General features: G+C 40.7%; 1 protein-coding gene across 6 annotated transcripts in view; it reads right to left on the minus strand.

Annotated features, from left to right (window-relative positions):
- LOC125761332 (nephrin) overlaps positions 1-22,817 on the minus strand; it is a 152,946-nt gene extending 130,129 nt beyond the window's left edge. For 2 of the 6 annotated variants that reach the window (XM_049422356.1, XM_049422358.1), the window contains exon 1: positions 19,815-22,817. In XM_049422356.1, the coding sequence (XP_049278313.1) occupies positions 19,815-19,986 (172 nt within the window). In that variant the 5' untranslated portion in view covers positions 19,987-22,817. The remainder of the gene's footprint in view (positions 1-19,814) is intronic. The other 4 variants (XM_049422355.1, XM_049422354.1, XM_049422352.1 and 1 more) reach the window with 4 other exon arrangements.
- Positions 22,818-22,858: the final 41 nt, after the last annotated feature.

Consider the following 22,858-nt stretch of genomic DNA (forward strand, 5'->3'; position numbering starts at 1 on the left):
GAGCAAAAAAAGAGATCAAGACAAGATGTGCAAGGCATTAAGCCAAAATAAGCTATAAGCACACACCCTAGCGGGAAGAACGCTATAGCTAGAGGCGATAGGATGTAATGGATTGTAATATTGTAATTAACTTTCCTTTTTTTTTTTTTTTTTTTTTTTAAATAAAAATAAAAAAAAAAAATCCTGTTTTCAAAAAAAAAAAAAAAAAAACCTGTGCACCACCGTGTCACCTTCGGGACGATCTTGCACTTCTGCCATTATTATCTACCACGACGATGCAACTGCTGCGAAGGTGGCAAGATTTTTTGCGCTTCAAGGCACTTTGCGCCGGGCAGATTTATAGTTGAGGTAAGGACGACTTTTCGTTCTCACTGCAGAGAGGACATTTTTTTTTTTTTTGCAATACTCAAAATATAAGAAAGAGCAAGAAATAAATAAAATATATTCCCTTCTCATACTCACATACTCCTGCAGCAGCACATCTTACCATCATCATGCACAAATTGTCAGCTTCCATGACACATAAATCAAAGCAGCTTCATCGTGTGACCTTAAAGTGTCACACTACTACTACACATTCTCATTGCAATTGTTATGCTGCAAACCGTCTGCAACAGGCAACTGGTTTTGAAGGGGGAAAAATACAACAAAAATGGTTCATCGCAGAAAGTTTAGCATTTAAACAGTGAACAAATGTCGCACCGAACATGCAAAGCAACGGTCTGTCAACGTCAAGGCAATTGCACTATTTCGCCCAGCACTCTTACAAACCTACAGCTAAACCTTCTCACACCGTCAACTCTTCCTCGAAGGGATTGGCACAAAAAGAAGGAAAAATTAGGAACCGTGCGCACCAAGCATCCATTTCCGGTGCTCTGCTTACCACGGCGATGGCGGCTGCATACCGCATGACGATGATAAAATTGAACATTTTTCGTTCGTAAGAGCAGAACGGAAAAAGATTGTGAGAAACTTCCACGCGATGCATTCCCTAACGAGCATTACGATTTAACCACCGTAGCTTCGTATGCTTTTGCTTTTGCTGCTGCTCGTACTGCCTTTGTCAGGACGCTTCATGAATGGTTGGAATTCACCCGCAAGTCATATTCTTTGCTTGCAAATTGACTTCATCCAGCACGAACCGGTATCTTTATACTAGGAAGAAGCTTTTATTTTACCAGTCACCACCTTCCAGCTCAACCAACCCCCTTTCGCTGTCGGGTTTTTTGCAGATGTGACGAACGAGAGCTCTCGAAGAGCTTTTGAGGCAAAAATAATTATTACGAACTTATTAACTACCGTCACCTTCCGCTAACTTAAGCATGGTGGTGTGTTGTAGAAACGAAAAAAGGGAACACAGTTTTAGGGGGAAGAAGATGTGCAAAAAAAAAAATAAATTCGTTACCGTCAGCGTCTTCTTTTGTGTGAAAGCATGAAGCACCAACATTTTACCCTTATTTTGTCGATAAACCGCGCGCAAGCTGCCGCTACCACGCTAGCGAGTGTGACGCTAGCGTTTCCGTTGAAATCGTACAGAAGAAATCCTGGAAGTTTTTTTTCTTTTGCTTTAAATTTCCTCTCACTCGAATCAAGTGCACAAAGGGTGTTGGAAAATGAATTATTCTTCGAAACGAAAGTTTTTCCCCTCCGCTCACACCATACGGGCGCCCGGACCGTTCGCCTAGAGTTGCGCCGGTACGTAATTTACATCAACTTTCAAACTAAAGTCACATATTTTCTTCGTCAGCGGTAACGATAAAGCGTAATTGAAACTATGTGTAGTGCACCAAAGCGGAAGGGGGGCAATATTAATGTGCAATATATTATTTCTTCAACGTCTTCCTTTTTTGTTTTCTCTCGGCATTGTTTATTACACCGGCATCTGTCAGATGCCGATCGTGACACAGTGAGAGGTTTATTTTTTTTTTAATAAAGCGTTAGAAGCTAAATTCGTATGAATGTTTGTAGCACGAAAGAAACAAAATATCGATCTATTCTCATGTTATTGTTAAAGAGCATTTCTTTTATTAACACTCTTATTCAATATTCCATTATAAGCTACAAAAAGATAAAAAAGGTATGTGTTCAAGAGAAAGAATGCAAGCTATGACAACAAAGAAAACAAACAGAACTTGTTGCTAATTTAAATGTCAAAGTAAGGAAGAAGTATGACATAAGAATGATGGATTTGTATCAACATCATTTTGTCTTTGCACTGTAAAATTTCTTCAGATGTCGTATTGCACATTCTTCATTTTACTTACTGAATCTATTCATTTAGAGACTTCACCCCTAAGGTTGCATAATTCTTGAACACATGAATAATTTTATATCTTACATAATCAAACCTTTCATTAGACAAAACATTCACATAAAGTCGATTACTCTCCAAACAATTCTTGATACATGTCAAAATTTTTTTATCAATTTAAATAACAGTAATGGCTGTTTTATGATTTTCTCAGAACCAATAAAACATTTTGAAACGAAATTACAATATTAGTAATGCTAGATATATATGCTTGTCACATTCCTTAGGCTTCTTGATCTTCTTTAATATGCTGTCAAATTTTATGGTCTACATATAACTTGTTTGGCAAAACATAAATTTCTGATTAATTTTTTCAAATTTACTTGCTTCAAAAAACCAAAAACAGAAGCTAAAGAACTAAAATCGGATTACAACAAACAAAAAACATCATAACATCCAAAATCATAACACCCCACTACCAGAAGATCAGCACCGAAACAGATACGAAGCCGTTCGCTACATCGATAGCAGAGTTTATTTTCTCAAAAATCTTACCAAAATGGACGTCACTAGCATGCTGGCAAAACGCTGTAGACCTTCACTTGCTTTGCGTACAGCGTTTGTTTAGTCTGAAACCCGAGTAACCCAAGAAGCATATAATTTGGTAGCTAAAACGAAGCGCACCAGCACGCTGTACACCATTAGTAGCATACGCGAGCTGGTTCTGAAAATGTTTACTGCGCCAAAATATTTGCTGTAAACAATCCTGGCAGAATTGCACAGAGTGGCCCATCGTGAGTTTCTGCGTCACCATGGGTAACACACCCGAGGAGGTTAGCTGTGCCATGTTTGCCCGGGACATAATAAGCGCTTCACATAACAGCGTTGTTTCTTCTTTTTCACTCGTGTTCGCTTCTAGCAAATATATGGTTTGAATTTTGAGAAATTGTTCATGTTGTTGCACCAAACCCTTGGGTCAAATCATTCGCTCCTTACATACACAAAAATCACTTCGCTTTAAAGCTCACCACAAGCCGGCGAACAAATAGGCGCAAAGTTCTTAAAGAAGCAATAAGCAAACAAGATGGTAAGCTAGGGAGGGTGGGAACAGGTCCTCCCATTTCCCATTAACTTGACTTCTCCTGCTAAGGCAATGAAAATTTTAAGCCACGCGAAAGCGAATCCAAGCACCGAAAGCTCATATTCATTTCGGCGAATTATGAAACCATGTAAACAAGACGCATTTCCACCACGAAACAGCTAACCGGCATTATTTCTATGCGGGCAAATGGTGAAACACAACGCAAAAACTGCCCACTTCGTTGTCGGTAACACGGCACTCGGTAATGTTGCAAAATTTCCCGCACTGGTGGAAAATATTGTCTTGCCGACTATGGGGAGTTTTCGCTCAACGGTGAACTTCATGGTCAACACAACCGAACTGATCATTGATATGGTGGAAAGTTTGCTGAATCGCTTTACCCAGCTTCCCGGGAAGGGAAATCTTTTTGCTGTCCTGTTTTTTTTTCTCTAGTTCTCTTGTTCTATTATACTTTCACTCCCAAACCATAGCTTCACTTACATCCGGCAGTAGCCGTGTAAGGAGCATTGGAAGCAACGAGAATAAAAGATGATGACAGTCGCGAAAACTGTGTGTGCTGGTACCTCGCCTTAGTGGTATAGCCCTTGTAACGATAACGTACACTTGCTGACAAAGTTTGTTTATTTTTATTGAACTACTTAGCAGCGACTTTTTGAACAGTTTTGAGATTCGCCCAAAGTTTTTGCGGCTAAAGATCCGTTCCGAATCTTCACGCACAGCGGCCCGCCTTCCCCCGAAACGGACGACACTGCGGGTGGATTTGTTCGTACGAGCTTTAACGTCGACCGGTTCTCTGAAGTGAATTAAAAACACCATTTCTTATCCCTCACTTGTGTGTATGTGTCTTGTGTTTTCAGTTTGTTTCTTTTTTTTTGGTTTTGATTTTTACGTTTTCGTTTTTGGGCTTTTCTTTTCTTTTTGAGCTAAAAACGCTTGGTCCGTTGTTTGGTAAAAGTTAAAGCCGCTGGGCTCACTCTATGATCCGAGAATGAAGAGTGATGCTAAATATTGTTGACAAGTAAGTTTACATCATTTGCTCCAGCCGGCAGAGAGTTATGACATAATCAAGGTTAATAATGCATAATGAAAATTGAGCATTTTGCGTCTGCCGACCTATGGGAAGGTCGTATTTATTTGCTGAACAGCAAAGCAAGCAAGCAAGCAAGCAAAGCAAGCAAAACAAACTAGAGCAGGAAAGCATGAGTAAATCACTCCAAGTTTGTGGGGTTTCCAGGAAGCTTCCCTGAAAAGAATGTTAATGATGTTGTCAATCGTTCGGGAATTCACTCTCTTGCTTCATTATTTTATAAACTTTCTGGTCTTTTAATTTGTTTGCCTAGCGCAAAGATGAACGGCGATGACTCCCTGAGGGTTACAAAACCAAATTACTGAGAAACAGGAAACGGAATGGAAAAATTATACATCAAATTGTCATGCAGCATGTTATTCACTTCCGAATTGCTTAATGAGCACGTGTAAAAGTAAAACAACAAACAGTTTCTTTTTTTATCTTAGAATATTTAATGAGGCATGCGATTAAGAGTGTATGAGAATAATAATAAAGAGAACCTGCATATATGCTCGAAACCCTATATTCATATGTACATAAAGCTTGATTTGGGGGAAGTGTACTTGTACAAGAATTCCATGAAAATTTAATGTAAGTGACCCCATATTACTTCTTCCTTAATCTTTAAAATGCAGAATTATGTGTTGTCTTTTCGTTCTCTAGCGCATCTGTATTTCGAAATTAAACAATTAACCAAAACTTTATTTCAATTTTGTTTTGTACGTATATAAACATAAACATGTTGTAGAAGTTCAGACTAGAGTTTGATTTTAAAAACATTTGAATCTTTTATTACAGTATTTTCCAGTCCCAGAGTGAGCCTTGGGCGAGATGCGAATTTATGCACCAAAGTTTCATTCAACGGGCAGTGAATATACTTCAGTGAAAGTGTTCTTCGCGTTTTGAATAAATCAAATGCATTAGCTATGCCATTCTTCGCCAAAAGGAGCAGACAGATCTTTGACTTGTCAGAAAATTTCTTGTTGTTGATGTTTCTTCAAAAGAACGAAGTTTTTCCGAAGTATACTAAGTGATGCAACCTTGAGTTTTTAAATTGTCTTAGTTTATCAGCGATTTTTGTTGTCTAGCTCCGATGGCAATGTCTTGTTGTAGTCTAGCAGTGTGCTGTTGATGAACTTGTTTGTTATTATGGCAAACCCGTGAAATATTATCACAAGGTTTAACTCCAAGGAAAATATATCCGATCAGGGGTACGATACGATTAGGTACGAGTGGGCCCGGTGGAGTATATGATAAAAGGCGCCACTTCCATGCCAAATTCAGTCTTTTACCAATTATTTCAATAAAATTTTAAAAACAGTCAACAAAAAAGTCCTCTCAATCCTTCAAACTGACCAGTATGTTGTTCCAGTCGGTAGATTTATTCTGCTTTCCACTAGTACTGACACATTTATTGGGTAATACAATCTTGTTCCATAGCGACCTTCATGGACAGATTAAACTCGAAAAGTTTGCAAATTTAGCACCCAAACTTTATTTCGATAAGTTCGTTTTTTGTAAAATATTTATTGAGCTACTCTCAAACGTTCAGCAGAGGATATGTTTTTACATCGTCCTTGAACAAAAGAGCGATATTTCACCTTAAATAAAAGAGTACGATGCAAAACCTCGAAATCCTTCAAGCTCTTCACGTTGATCCTCGGGAAGGCAGTATCAACTCACCAAAAAAACGTAAAGAGAGCATAGAAAGTGTTGAAAGTGTACAAATTTTCGAGTGGAGTTGAACGTGAGGTAAAAAATAACTTCATGAAACAAAATAAACACAAACGGACACAAAACACTATACAAAGTTTTCCATCAACAGTGTTTATGTGCTTAAGAATGTAGAAAAGACATTTTGGGGATTTTTTCCTATTGCAAGAAACTTTCGTTTTCAATGTGCTTCGTTTATTCCTTTTTTTATGTCGTTGATTTCTTACAATTTGTCTGTTTTTAGTAGGAGTAAAAAAAACTCTCGTGATAAGACTGTCAAAATAAAATTAATGCAATACAAAATGAGATTTCTGAATATTTCTTTTTTAAATTTCAATCACATTCGTTTTATTACACTTTATAATTAATTTTCTACCAAAATAAAATGCAACATCTAACCACTCATGAGGTAAATATAAAACACTAAAAATACTTTCTTCATTCATCAATCGTCCCATTCAAAAACAAAACTACGACACGACGACAATCACCGACGAGCAAATGAGACCCCGGAGAGTTTCCCAAGCTTTGGGAAAAGTTTTCCTTCTTCAGCACTTCCATTACAACCATCTAGTGCCATTAGTTTGGTCTGTTTGCTGTACGTTGTTTCATTTGCACAAACCGCAAGGGAATATTTACGTTTCGGGAAGTGAAGCACGAAGATAAACTAACAAAACCTCACCCCGAAACAACCAACCAAGAACAAAAAAAAATACAACACCAAGCTGCAATCCCAAACGCCCACCCGATTCCCATTATAATCATCCGGGCTGGGTTGAAAAGGTGAATAAAGTTGTCCCTTTATAAGTACCGCGTGTCGAGTGTACTGAGCCGACCGTGCGAGAGTGTAACCAAACTTGATCATCCATCGATATACACGGTCGGGCCAATAGCAAGGTACACGGACGGACACGGTCCACCACCTTCATCGTACATGGCAAACGAATCCGAATGTCGATGCTACTCCACAAAAAAAACTGGAGACTCACCACTCCTAAAGCATGAAATTTTATTCCCACACGAACGTTCTCATGTTCACTTCGCTCCGGCATTCCACATTCAATATTCTGGTTCACGTGGTGTCCTAGCAAAGGGACAGTGTGCTCAGTGTTGTGCTTAATCTTGTACCGTATCTTTATCCTTCGTTACGGTAGCTGCTTTCAGCACTTTGGACAGAGATTTTCCTCCTTTTTTTTCTCCGCGTTTACTTCTTCATTCGTTTCCTTGCAAACGTATTTTCACCTTCCTGTCATTATTCCCTTCCGATGACTAAAACCGGCCAACTTCATTCAACAGTAGTATACACACACACACAACGAAAAAGTGCTAAACCCGAAAACAGACGAACAAAAACATTGCCTGGACGGAAACAACAAACTTTGAGTTTAAGAAGTTCTTGGCCCACCACAAGAAACTAGCCGGTATTATGAAGAAGAAAGAATAATAATATGAAAATAAAATCCGGTGTCTTTCCAGTTCGGATATAAGAGGCAACTCAACTAAGAAGCTGTCAACTTCATTGCACCGATAATGCTGCCAGGGCAGTTTTTGCTTTTATCACATTTATTATACATTTTGTCGTTGCAATGCGAACAGTACTTCAGTGAATGGTACAGTATGTCACACAAGTATAAGATAGAATAATTTTAGTGAATGAAAGAAAATTAAATAAAAAAATCTAATATATCTGATGTATAAATAGCAAATCAAAATATAACTTTGCATTCCTCATATAAATCCCGCAAACCTAAAAGGAAGATAATAAACGTTGAGCGTATCGGGAAATTTACTTATAAATGTTCTAATGACTGTTTTAAATTTAGAATTGATGAGATAATAACATAAAACTATTTTTAATACATTTTTGTCTATCATTTTTCTGTTTGCTTTTTATTTTATTCTTTAGAAAAATCCTTTGATATTACAGTTATATTACCGACTGTACTTGTTTGTTTTTTCACAATAACTGTTGTGAATTAATATTTTTTTCATGATTTGGAGAGTTTTTCTCCATTCATTAATATTACTTTTTTTATCCATTCATATTCCAATGGTATTCATTTTGATTTCATTTTTATTTTCGTTCACTTTCATTTCTTTTCACTAGTTTTAATGATTTGGTAGTTTTTCCTGCCTTTGTTTTCTCAATTCAATTTCAACATTACTATTAATTTAATATCTTCGTACATTTTTTATCAAATATTATGATCAGTTTTTTAAAACTTTGTGAGATAGTCTTTAATTAAATTTCATTGAAACCCTTTAAAAAATAAATACAGACTAAAAATATATATCATTTATTCAAAATGTTCTATCTTTGAGGAAGAAAACGAATGTATAAGCTTGTGCTAACTAATGTAAAGTTGTATAAAACTAGTAAAAAATATAAACTAACACGAAAATTCATCAAACGATTTATTCAAAACAAACAAAAACACAAATACCACATATTAGCAAACCAATTCCCACACTGCTACCAACATTCCGGTACAAATCCGGCCCCGGGCAAGCTTAACACTTTGGGACACTATCTTCACGGATAATTGTGTGCGCCCCAAAAACAGTCGAACAACATTCCACAAAAGTTTTGCTTATAATTTACTGACAGCCCTGGCCCGGTGCAGTCAATTTGTGGTTCGTTGCCCGCAAACCAACCGCACTGCTGATCGGGAGGGTCAGTCAGCACAGCCACATAGAGGGTCAATTCGTCGGACACATATGTGCTGCTGGTGTGCGAAACGTCGTACCCATTTCAACCTCAACCCCGTCAAACGAAGGTGTTGTAAGAACGGTGAAGGACGTAAATAAAACCGTTTGCCAAAACTGGCAGCCTTTGCGGTGGGACCCGGTTACGAGTGTTTTAGCCAGCATGATTTAATTTATTAATTAATTAAGCAATCATTGAACGTGAAAGTGAGGGTTGGGAAAAACGAAACCCGCTGTTGCCCGCTGTTAGATAAATCGCGCGTGGGATTGTGTACAGGGAACGCAGCACAAACAATATAATGGTACGCATATTACAATGCTAGGATTGTGGCATTGTGGTGGTAGACATGATGGATGCAAAACGCTTTCAAATGAATGCCGTCAGTGAGTGGATGGAAAAATAATCTAATAACAACTCAATCAGCGCTAACATTATGTTACATTTGGTGTCAATTTGAGTTCACCGTACCATGATCCTCACAAAGGTAAATTATTCTAATCATTCAAACGACCAACGAGTACAAAACAAAAAATCCACCAAACCAAAAGCAAAACTTCGTTGCAATTTATTTCGCAAAAACTGAAAACCAACTCCCACAACATAGTAAAGCCAAGCATAACAGCATGCAATAATCATGTACCACGTTGCTGCAGCTGTTGCCTTTGGTAGAAACGTGCAATCACGAATCAGTCGTGCAGAGAGTCTTAAATTATACTGTCCTGCACAGTACTATAGCACGCGACCGAAGTGCAACATGACTTTTCTACTTTGAGGTCGTGAAATTGTGTCACGCAGCGTTGGTGAATAAAGGAAGGTAACATTCTAAATCACTTGTTTGAGATAACTTGCTGCACGTCCGTGGGAAAGTGTATTTTTGTGGGATAATTTGGTTGGAAGTATATAATCAAAATGGCGATAAATAGATATTTCTGCTATTTTTGTTTGCGCTTTGTTTGAGAAGCGTTTTCTACTATGGTAATAAATGCAGATGTATGAGTACGAATGTGATCCAGATAATATTTTTTTATTTGAAAAGAAAAGAAAATGCCGTACGTTCAATTCTCTCTTATTTATTGGCAAAATTTTTCATTTATAATTTCTAAAGCATTTATTGACCTAAACAAAACAAAGTCCCATTGTTTGTAAGCTCCGAGTAAGACTGATTTTTCGTATAACTTACACACCCGTCATGGTGCCATTCAAGCAACGCAAAATAGAAACTCTGCTTCGGTGGATCTCGGTTTCACACCAACTGCCATTGCTGCAAATGCAAATGAAGCTATCGATCTTTTTACTCCTTCAGCACCACTAACGAATTGGTAGCAATACTTATTGACTTTTCACGAGAAAAACGGCAGAAAAGCGGAAGGGCACATTCAAACGCAAAACGAAATATCGACACAATCTCACGTCTACTACACGTGCAAAGAGAGCAAGCAGGTTAAGGAGAAAAAAACCGCAACCACTGCACGTTCATCTTAGCTCATTTATTCTGCGGGTTTTCTGACAAAGACAGTAGTGAAATTGGCCCAAACACCGCTGACACTTCTTGGGGAGCGTCATTTTTCACCACATTTAATGCAAGCGTACGATTTTAACTCTTTTGCTTTTCAGCCGTTCAGGCGTTCGATATCTAATACGGTATCCTTACTGCGGGAAGCACCAAGGAACCAGCTGCGCCAATGCAGTTGAAGATATTTGCATAACCGAGCACGAGCCCTGTTTCCAATGGCACGTATGTGAGATGGAGTGATTATTATGCAAAGTTGTAGCGAAATGGTTTTGCTTAACCAGCCACAAAAAAGAACAACTTGCTACTATCAGAAATGAACCGTGTCGGAACGTGATACAAAACTTGTACGTATTAGTTTTAGTCGAAGTTTTTGAATGTTCATAATTTTGTCTTGTGAATTGATGCACAATGCTAAGCTTCATGGATGATCGAGCTTCATTTAAAATGCAAATTATTGCACATCCAACCTTACTCTACCTTCCCTAGTTCGGAAACTTACACCCAAACGTGGCCGAAGACCTTGTAACGTGCGATAGAAATCTTCAGCAGCTACCGACCACAGTGCCCAAATCATATCCAAACCAATCTCCAACAAAGCCACCACCAAAAACAAAGCCAGTCGGATGTTACCAGTCTGTAGTTTAAACATCAATCCTTAAGCCATTGGTCCCGTGTCACAGATCACACCATGGTACGGTGAAAAGCCGCACCGGAAAAAGTCAAATACACGCCACCGAGTGGAAGGTGTCGCTGCTCCGGGTTTTGCTCTCTTGGACGACAAATCCATCCGGATTAACAATCACACAACCCCGTCGAATGCTTCGATGCGTTCAACCAGAGCAAAGAAACAACCAACCGCACACCTCCCCCCCGGGGCAGGGAGTTCTCCATTCTGGGCCAATGAAAATTTCTAACACCCTGTGTTTTGTGCCCTGGTCGCCTGTCAGTCACCGGGAACATCGAACCCGAACGAGCATAGGCACAGTACCGTGACGCACGAAACGTGTCAATGGTTCAATGTCGCTACAGTTCGGGCTTTCGGGGTACTTCTTCAGCCTTTCCGTGTCCCTTACGTCCCGGGTGGCAATTTAGCGTTAACCGGAGGGAAAGTTTTACAATCGTCATAATCATTTTACTTGTCGGATAACCTCGTCGGCAAACGAGATCTGCAGCCGGGAGAGGAATTGTGTTGGAAGGTATCCAGTAAGATGGGGGTAGAAATGGGAAATTGGGGTAGAAATCACAACTGACAAACAGGCAGATAAGTATGGCTTAGTTAAGCTTGTTTACTGCACGTTATTCGCGTTTGCATAAGTAGCATTGTAAAATTGTACTTCTTAATACATAATATATTATTTTTATTATAACCCGAGTGTTTTATGCTTTATATAATACATTTTCCTCAAGGATACAATCTAGCTTATATTTTATGGATTTCATTTTGATAAATTTTTTCTTCAATATATCTTTTTTCTCAATATTTCTCAATATTTTTTTAAAACATTTGTTGAAAAAATATTTACAACAAAACACAATTATGAGTCAACAAATAATCATTATCTACTATGGCACTTTCTTTCTCACCTTCACCACAAGCATGAGCCCTACTTCACATATGCTTCAGCACTTGAGAACCCACACAGAAACATTATCTACACCTTCATCACAGGGCACATTAATCCCTTGCATCAACCCCACCCCATACAAAATCATCTCCCGTACCTTCACACATTGAAACGCCATACTCTTGGGTGAAACGATCGTATCCCTTGTACGGTGTGCGGCTTTTATGACCTTTTGCTATAGGTATGGTCTACCGTCTCACCGCCTTTACCTCTACCTTTCACCGGTATAAAACAACATGCAGGGCTAAGCTTAGCGTAACAAAACCCGTACAAAAAAGTTTAAAGGTTAGTTAAGTTGCCTCAAATACCGTTTGATGGGACTGAACCCCTTTAGATTGGGTCGATTTCTCACTACCACAACCATCACCACCGGGGCCCAAGACTAAACAGACACAATACACGGTAGAGGGGATAGAAAGGATTTGCCGGTTGGTATGCGACAAAATAACCCCAAACAGCAACAATGACAACAGTGTCAACTTTTCTGTCTCGCACTGTTTCGAGTGTCAAGCACTTGAACGCGCTCGTTATGGACTGCGGAAAATTCAATGGTGGTTGGGTGAGTTTCCGTGCCTTTTTTGTTTTCCTTTGGTTGTTTGAAGACATTTTTGCAAGCAGCGATGATGCTTCAACTAGCAGGCCGACCGAGCTGGTTAATATGGACATCGGGAAAACGGTCGACGAGGAAAGGCGGTGTGAAAAGGTTATACTTTATGCCCGTTTTATTGCGTCATGCGGTGGATGTGCGAGCCAAGATCATTAGCAGCTCGAACGCACACGACGGTTTGCTCGACGGTTGAGGCGCACAAAAAAAGCGGAGTTAAAAACCATGGCAGCAGACTCGTTTTGATTAAAGCTAACGATTTGGAAGCAAGTTTTTACAATCACAGAAAACAGCCAGACAATTATTCTAATGGGTGCTTTTATTCTGCCTCTGGTGTAAATGGAAAGGTTGCAGATGGTGGTTTATAATTTAAAACATGAATAAGAATGATGTGTAGTATTAAAAAATAACAAAGTGTTCACTATGTTTCAACAAAAAATATTTTTCATTACTGTAACATTAAGTCTAAAGAATCATAAAAAAGGAGGAAATGATATGGATGAATACTAACCTAAGGAAATCATAAAACAATGTTTTTGGATAGTTTACACATTTTTTATTGATTGTTCTACTTACTATTCCTAACATTTCTTCACTGGTTCAATAATATCTGTTTACTCTCATGGATGTAAATTTTGCGACTATTCTTTCATTCCATCCTATCGTCGATTCACCTTAAAAATATTCATATTCCTCTACCATGTCGGCGGTAATATTTACCACAAACGTTCGCAAATTTCGCTGTTTTCTCTCATAAATATCTTCTAACACCACAATTTATGCTTCCGATCAAAAGTTTTAACCGTCAGATGCAAACGACCACCGCCTGTACTATTAATGAGCTCTACAGCTTTCACCTGTTAATTTCCCGGAAAATATCTAATTGAAGGTGAGTTAGAGGAGCATAAAACTGGCATTACCACACACACCGCAACCACACATTAACAAACAACCTTCTTCAACTTCCGGAGGCTGATCTTCCCCTTGCATAAGTGAGCTGTTTTGTTTGCCATAGGTTTTTTCCTATGGTTTTTGAGAGCATATTTTTAACGCTCGATGCACGTGAAAAGCATAATCCATGAAGGAGATTCTATTGAAATGCTTTTTAAAGGGTTTAACATTATCCCATTCGCTGACCGTGATGTAGTGCTATCGCATAATTAATGAGCATCCCAGCTTGGAGTAAGTTTGAAACGATGCGTTAAACAAATTGTACAATACTGTGTAGCTTTTTTTCTCGCGCATGGGAATAAAAGGTGAGTTAAAGGAAAAAAATGTTGGAAAATGTTTTAGCGAGAGAACATATCAAGCATGTCTCGAGAAGGGTTTATGTTTCATGACTGAAGAATGATAGAGTTAAGCCATAAGTACTGCATCATTCAGTATTAATGGTTAATAAACATGTCTCTCTATAAATGTTTATGGATTTTATAAAATTGCACTGTTCTGATGGGAACAAACATAATGCTATTACAGTAAATTATATTTCTCAGATATCGAATAACCCTTTTAGTTAATCTTCCAGGAACTAGTAAGTATGACATTTATTTTAAATATTTCAACAATTTTCCATTACAACTAAAAGGAGCAAACGATATTTTTTCTGCCGAAAGAATCATTTAAAAAATAATTTACGCAGAAGGTTCCAACCGGCCGGCAAACAATAATTTCTGTACAGTACATATCCATCGTACGCTCGTTCCATAACGCCGCAACGTTTCATTATCGTGGCAACAGTCAAGCAGAAATAATTCTGCTCGCAAATAGAAATTATCTTCAATTGACCGTAGAGCAACCGAAAAAAAGTTGCCCATAGAATTGCCGCTCGATTTTTCACTTTGGTGCTTGTTGCCGAAAAGTACGGAACCAGAAAACGAGCGCTCCTTAACCTTCACCTTACGGGGTTGTCCTTCATCACAAGCTTAACGCATTATTCACTCTTTAAACTTCTCAAAAACTCGTCCAAACGCACGTGACGGGGGGGAAAAGGAATAAGAGCACACAAAAAAAAAATTAACAAGCAAATGTACGACCGTAAAGCACCCGGGTGGAGTTTGAGGGAAAATATTCAAATTTGTTCGTGCCATTTGTTGGACGAGCTACTTTTGCCGGAAAGCTCGTCACTGGTCGTCCCTGGTACCAACATCCGTTGCCGTGCCGTGCGGAAGGAAAAAAGCTTTTCGTCAAGAAAACCAAACAACCACCAACAACAAAAAAAAACATTCCAATGTGTTGTACCGAAGAATGAGAGGAAGAAAAAAATATTCAAGCGCCCAGTAAAATATCTAGGACATCGGTCAGGTCAGACATTGGAGGGCATTATGCTACGTAGTGCGGCAAATAGAATGCAGGATCCTGTTGCGAACATATGAACCGTGAAAACAAAAAAAAGTGCCCAACAGTCAGCAATGGAGTGAAAGAAAACGCAAAAACTCAAACTAGCTCGGCCTAGAGTGAAATAAGTAATCATTATTATTTTATCCAAAATTTCCCCCCTTCGTCTCGTCCGATTAGGTTGTTTCGTTTTTTTCTTTCTCTATCAAACAAGCTTAAGCAATGAAACAAAGCAGCAATGAAACTTTTCTCGTTTAGCATACTCGCCCCCGTCCGCGGTAGGGAATTTTGGCATTTTCTGCTCTTGAAAAACGTTTCAAAAAACGTGTAAAAAATAGGCCTTTAGCTTACCCCAAAACTGTTCGCTAGTGGGGGGAAAAGAAAAAAAGTTGGATATGCTACTCTTTTTAGCATTTTTCATCGGTAAGAAGCAAAAAAATACGCCACGTTGATGATGGTATGAAAGGAAAAATTTTAACCACCTCCCTCAGGTTTGATTGATGCCCAAACATTCGTTTTGGCATAAACCTAGAACCCGTGCTGGCCCGTGTTGATGGGCAGTTTCCGGGTGAGAAGCATACAAACCCCGATGGTAGCACGGAGCACGACCGGGAAGAAAAGATCCCTTAAAACCGTTTGTATCACGCACCGTGTTCATGGATTCTTACGGCTAGAATATCCATCAATCAACACGCTCCGGCACGCTATGGCAAAAGTATTATGAATTTTTAAAGGTGTATTTATCGACCACACCGGCTAGTAGACGGGAGCCGTCCAATTCTTAGCACGTTCGTTCTTAGCGTGTAGAAAATCGCCGGCATTCGGGTTCCAGCCTTACCTGCGTTATACGGTGCGAAGGATCGGAGTAAGACGTAAAACTAAATGTGAACACGTTTACAGCGCAAGTGGACCGTAAGATTTCAAGTAGGGCGATGAAACGATACTATCCCAGCGATTCTGGTGCAGATCGTTCTTTTTCGTTTGAAAGAAATAAAAGCTTTATTTGATTGGTTTATAAAATTGCGAGTGTTAAGCTTTGAAGGATAGGAGTTTTACTAAAGATCGTTTATCACACTTTTTTGTTAAAAATAAATTAAAAATAAACAAAAAAAAATGTTAAACTTAATATTTTACACATGAAATCCAAAGTTTCTCTTACTGACCTAAATAAGTACGAAAATACAATTTCCCACCATCAAACCCATAAAGAAAACGTTCTGTTTTTGGCCGATGCACACTTGTACGATGCATGTTTTGGTTTGAATGCAAAAGTTAAATCAACCTAAACTGCTACTACATGCTTCCATCCATTCACCTCCATCCAAAGCGTACCAATGGGGGGGGCGAGTAATGGTTTCTAACAATGTCTCACTTATGCGGGTTTTTGGTTTTAGTGTAGTGGTCGATCGACCCAACTCGCTTCGAAACGAGACCGATAAGCATTCGCCATATCTTTCCGGTTGGGGGCTGAACAGAGATTTGTCGCTTTTTTCGACGGCAATGGGTGGGCAGCAGTACATCGAGCCGGACAGCCATCGGTAAGTCTCCGGTGCTCGTTACCATCATTATTACAACTCATTACCAAAAGCCCACTCGGAAGTGTGCCTCCGTAGAAAGAAGTGCCGATGCATGCACAAATTCGATCGACCAAAGGGCATACTCTGCATCGGATACCAACCAACAAAAAAAGGGGGAAGCACATAATAGATACTGGTACAAGTGTTCCAGACCATTGCCCATTCCACTCGGTCACAGACACGCACCCACACACAGTGCAGTGTACAGCAAAATTCATTCTTCTACATAGGGCATTAAATTTGTCAAAAAAAAACACACACACAAACGGCCCATGGTCCGGACGGTTACTACTGTTTTACTCAATTTTCATTATGTACGAGGTTTGGAACGTGGCCACACACAACCATCGGTAGCCGTTGGCCATAAACTTGCTCTACGGGAATCCTACGGGTAGTTGCACTGGTGAAAACGGGAAGGTGAATAAAAATATTTCCCACTGCTCGACACCTACGTACATAGATGCTCGCCACAGGCCATTCCCGCATGAATTTCCACAACCCGAATTCCCGACTTACTCGGTCGGTACTCTTCCCTCCCCTTGTGAGCCGGGACGATCAGAACACACAGACACACACTGTACAAGTGAATCCTAACAACTTCCGCATCCGTGTATACACAAGCCCATCAGGTTCTTGTGCGCCCCCTGGAACTGAGTAATCCAATTGTTTTAATCAGTAGCCTACGATCGAGTTCTCGCATGGCGGGCTCGGCGTTGTAGCTACCCGGATAGAGGATCGGCAGCTTACTTTTCGGCCATTGTTTCCCCTACATCTTCCGGAACTGGTTTATTGTGCATGCTCAACGGGTCGGATGCCTTCAACAAGATCTTCCTCTTCCTTTGTCCCTGTTGTAGAGTGTGATGGAAGACACACAGAAAAACGACAAAGATCGAAAAGAACTTTCTTCCCATGAATGTAGCGCATACGTAATGTCGTGCCGAGAGATGTGCCTTTGTTTTTTTTTTTTTTGGGCAAACACCCTCCTACATGCGTTCGTACACACTGGTTCAACTTTAATCCTGTAAACCGTTTTCCTGCAACTGACTTGTTACGAAGTGAGCCTGCCCGTAACGCGCTTCATTTTTCGTCTGGTTTCAGTATTCTCTTGTACCATTCTTGTCTACTCCTCCCCAAAAACACTCTATTTTCCATTTGCCAGTAAGTTCTAAAAGCTAAAAATAGGGACGAGGGGAATAAAATGAACCTTCACTATGCCGTTCGAAGTAACAAGGGTCCATGAGGTGGTGAGAGGTTGGTCAGGAACACCCTATTACGTGCCCACCAGAAGCGCCGAGAATCACGCTCACGAGATTCGTTTCAATTGGTAAGGTGCTTCCCTGTCTTTCCCACCCCGGAAGGGAGACCGATGAAAAGGAGGCAACAGCATCCGTAGAACTAGAATCACCATTTTATGGCATCGTACTTTCATGTTTTGCTCGGTGTTTTTGCATACCACTGTACGCACCAAACTTCCGTTCATTGTGTTCCCTTCATCGCCGCATGCCGTCTAGCCCACCATAGACAACCGCACCAGTACAGCAGGCGCCATTGTACGTTAGCCTCTAAGGCGTGCGAAGAATTCGCTTCCAAAGGGTGGGCAAAATGAAATAGACTACAAATTTACATTCACCAAACCTTACCCAAAAAAAGCTCGCACAATCCACTTAATCGTACGCACACAGCGCGTACAGCCCGGTCCCATAACCCCAAATGTTTGCTGCTGGTGGCCGAAAAAGAGTTGACCTTTGACCGAGTAGAGAGCGGGAAGGAACAAAGGGGAGTAGAATGAGACTATGCAGAGAGTTGGGTGGACGAGACACACAGTGGGTTGTAAAAATTGAAATAAAACCCACAATGCTCAGTCCCCGGTTTTCCTCGGGGCTTCGAGGGGTTGGGAAACACTGCCAAATAGAGACACTAGCGGGCATGTTCCGCATGGCACTGATACTGAAAGTTATGTCGCTCGATGTTCACCACGTGGTTGGAGCAACGTGGTTTGCTTCAAAAAAAAAAAAAAAAAAAGGAACCACCCGGACGGTAGTGGCATGAAATATAAAGGAATATCCTTTACGAACCGTTTCGGACTACCATGGCACAGCACGGGGGCACGTATTGTTGAGCAGAGCTGCTGCTGCTGCTGCTTGCCGTGAAGCAAGCCACTTTGCATTATTACATTACGTACGCAAACGACCCGTTCAGGTCAGTTATTTCGTTATTTTTCGGGGAGGATGGTTTCCTTTCTTTTTTGACTTTTCCAAGCTACGGTTAGTGAAAAACAAAACTGTCCCAGCGAGTCGGGGAAAAGCGTACCGTCCAGAATACATGACAATGAGAAACTAAGTCTCGGTGTACGCTGTACGAAGCATTGGTACAAGATTATAAATTTAACCACCATTTCTTCTCCTTACGCTTATCTTATAATAATGCTTACATGCTCAAGATCTTGTGTGTAAGGATGTTTTTTGAAAGTATTTTGCGATACACATGAAACGCACTAGGAATTTCTTTATTCAGAATCATCCGGCAATGAACAGAAGAAACGTTTAAGGATGAAAAATGATCCAGTTTCTGGCAGGTTCTTATCAATTTTTACACCACGTTTGCTCATTAAAAAAGTATTTTTTTAAATTTCAAAGATTACTAGTCAATATTCCGAACAAACTCCTGTTTGTAGGCAATGTTTTTTTTATAATTTCGTATCTATTGAAATAACAGTTTTTTGAAGTAAAATTTGTCCATTATCAACCGTTTCGAAAAAATATGTTACAAATAGTCGACATAATGGGGCAAAAAAATCTAAAATTTATTATAACCTTTATTGTTTGTGATTTATATTTAATTTTTATATTTTTTTCTCCAGCTCACCTTCTTCTATCGGTCAAAACTGATTCAAATCGACGATCTATACCATCGTGCTTGCATGAAGGATGTGTGTTAAGGCTTAAAAAAGGCTCAAATAACATCTTTGGAAAGCGGTAAAGATTATTAAGTATGTCGCGTCGCTAGCGTTTATACAATATTTTTAAATTTTTGCTTTTTCCCTTTGCAAAGTAATTTAAAAACCAATTGTCATTAAAAAAATGGTTGAAGTCTTTCAAGCTGGTTAAAACCCAAAACCAATTAACCAAGGTAGTTTTACAGTTCTGCCTGCTTTTCGACCATTAGCATTGGCTATCATTAAAATAAACGATTCCTTGCCTTTGTAAAATTACAATTGAATAAAACATTTACAACCAAACAGTGAATAATTAAAACGTTACAATCAACGGAATGACTTAACAAAAAAAACACATAGAAGTTACATAAAAATTTCGCTTACTGTTCTCATATTCGCCATCCTTTACGCCGCTTGTTCCTTCCACCAACAGAACCGCTGACAATCCGCACAGGACGATCAGCGTCCGGAACGCCATCACCGAGCGCTTCCGCTTTTCCACTTTCCACGCTGGTCTGCCCATGCCCGCCATTCCCGGGCACAGTTTAATGCACATAATTACTATCTTTTGCTTTATCCACTTTTTCACCACGGGGCAAGTTGCTTTCACTCTTTCTCTTTTTTTTTGCTTGCCGTTTACGCTTCACAAACACCTCTACACCGTAACACAATTTTGATGCACCAATGGTAGAACTTTGCTGGTCGCTACATTGCCATTGGGGTAGCTTTCCGGGAAAACACCACGAAAGTAGAGGTACATCTGCTGAAATGCAGATGATGATGATGGAAGATAGAAACACGGTTTTCACTGACAAAGAACTCGTTGCAGAATCGCGCAACATGCACTACATGATTGATCGCGAGCAATGTGAATTGGAATCACTGCTGGTGTACTACTGGCCCATCACATATGCTACGGCTCACAAGAACACACATTCGTTACACTTCGAACTTCACACCGATTCCATCAGAAACGCAACCATTTTCCCCCCATGTCGAAGGACACAACAAACGATGCTGATGGAACCATATCGCGAAATACAGTGGACAGTGGACTCTGCTACGAGGAAGCAACTTGTAAAGCTCAATTCACTGGTCCCCCCTCGTCGATAAGCTTTTCGATGGCGTTAACGTCCTTCACGCTACACGAACCGTACATGAAAACGCACATTGACGTATAAATAACACCTGGTGAATTTTTGGGTTTTGTTGCCCCACGGCCTACTTCCATGGGCCATGTTTCACCGCTGGTAAGGCGTGCAAAAAGAAACTAAACACAAAAAAACCTTTTGTGCTCGAGTGTACCGGACGTGGACGTGGATAAAAGTGAACGTGAGTGGCAACAAAGTTTTGCTATACGCGCGCTTACTTCCACGTGGCACCACGTGTTAGCAACTTAAGCGTGGTGGATTTAACGGAAACTCGGAACATCGGTGTGATTTTCCTTTTATGCTGACCCTTGTTTCAACTTGTCGAAACTCGGCTTCTCAAGGTTTCTGCTTCTCTGAGCTCGAACGGTAGACACAATGATACCCGCCGCAATGAACCCTCAGCAACGAGGCAAGGGGCTTCTCGGGGTACTATTCCCGTACCATTACGTTCAGGCTTTTACCAGTAAATCGAAATCGAACCAAGCAGCAAGATACTGGACCGTTGGTGGAGGAAATTAATTAATTTATCACCCACGCCGCACGTTTCCATGCTTCCACGCTCGCTTCACCAGCCAGCGGTACCGTTGGACTGTGCAGGGATGGTCAAAAGAAAATCCAATCAAAAGCGAAGGCACGGAAAATCGAAAATCATTCAACGTGCACCGAAAGTCAGCCGGTGGGTGTGGGTCGATGGGGCTTCACTGAGAGATAACCGTCAGTGGGCCACCCCGTCAACCCCAAGCCGATGTCCGATGGTACTACTTGAGGCGATTAATGGAGACCGGACAATGGGCAATCGTCCATTAGCAGCTGCGAATACGCACTGGCACAGCATCTCTTTTCCCTTAAAGTTCTGTAGCATTCGCCACGTGATAGACAGCCCACACATAACGGTCGATCGATGGAGGCGCCTGGTTGTTTGTGTATCGGTAAGGTTTGTTAGGAGGGGTAGAAGGAATAGGAGGAGAGAAGGACGAGTAGGTGGTGAAAAAGAAGGTGAAGAGGGGAAAGAGAGGAAGAAGAAGAAGTAGGAGGAAGAGTATGAATAGGAGGAAAAGGAGGAGGAGAAGGAGAACGAGAAGAAGAAGGAATAGGTTTCCTCTCTACTGCTTCCAGCGAGATATCACCGTTGTGAGCAATTTCACGCACGATCAATAAATCCAACTCAACTGTCACGTACGGTCGATACGTACGTTTGCATTCGCTTCCTCGTTTGAACACATGCTGCCTCACGCATCGCCCCTAACGAGCACAAGTGTTAAAGCACACGCAAAATTGCAACTGCGCCATACTGCTACTGATACTTGCTGAAGCAGACGGATAGTATCGCATCCAACAGACGAATTCTACAATCAATCTTGCCTTCGGTGCGATTCCATCACACAGTGGTCCGATTAACCCGTTATATTCAAACCACACACACGCACACACATCCACATACATACACACACAGTCAGCCGGTCAGTGGGCCAAACTCCGTGACAGCGAGCGGGCCAAACCTACCAAACAAATAGCAGTCATACAGGCGCTTCACTTCTAATCAATCGGTCTTCACCCGTGCATGGACCGTGTGTCACCCTTGGGTACACATCGCGATGATTTTTCACGCACCGGGACGAACCAACGTGACGCGACCGTACGGATTTTAGCAGCGCACCCCGCCACCGGACACGCTACACTTGGCCACGCACTGTCGCACTACACACTGTGTCCGTACGCGAGGTTTGATAGATTTTTTCTTTCAAACTAAACCGACGATCCTTTCGGTATTGCGGACAAACTCTCACTGACTGAAGCCGAAGGGAACCGAACGCGAACGAGCACGGCTAACGCGACACATTCGAACGCTATGGGAAGAAGCACTATCAATCCCTCCCCATATTGGAGGCTGAGCAAAACGATGCACGTGAGCACAGCATCTCTTCTCATGCTTTACTCACCAAGTGAGCAGTGTAATGCGGGCTATACTCAGTGCTCGCACTTTCTCTCGCGCATTGATTGCGTGGAAAATAAACAACATTTGTTTACTCACGCAATGGTCTCACGAACTCGCTTTTTCCACAACACGCGATGGTGAGTTTGAAGCGAAAAAAAAACATCCACAACAGATGATGATGAAAACAATGGCGAAGTGAGAAGGATGGAACTCACAGCATCCTTGTGAAAGGCGATGCAGAAACGCTCACTTCCAGTGAGTTATTTCGGAGTGGTGCTCACGCTTTCAATGCTTACCGGTAACTCATTTTCTTTTCTACGACAGCGTGTATCAGCTACATT

This window comes from Anopheles funestus, chromosome 2RL, assembly GCF_943734845.2.
Source record: "Anopheles funestus chromosome 2RL, idAnoFuneDA-416_04, whole genome shotgun sequence".
Lineage (NCBI taxonomy): Eukaryota > Metazoa > Arthropoda > Insecta > Diptera > Culicidae > Anopheles > Anopheles funestus.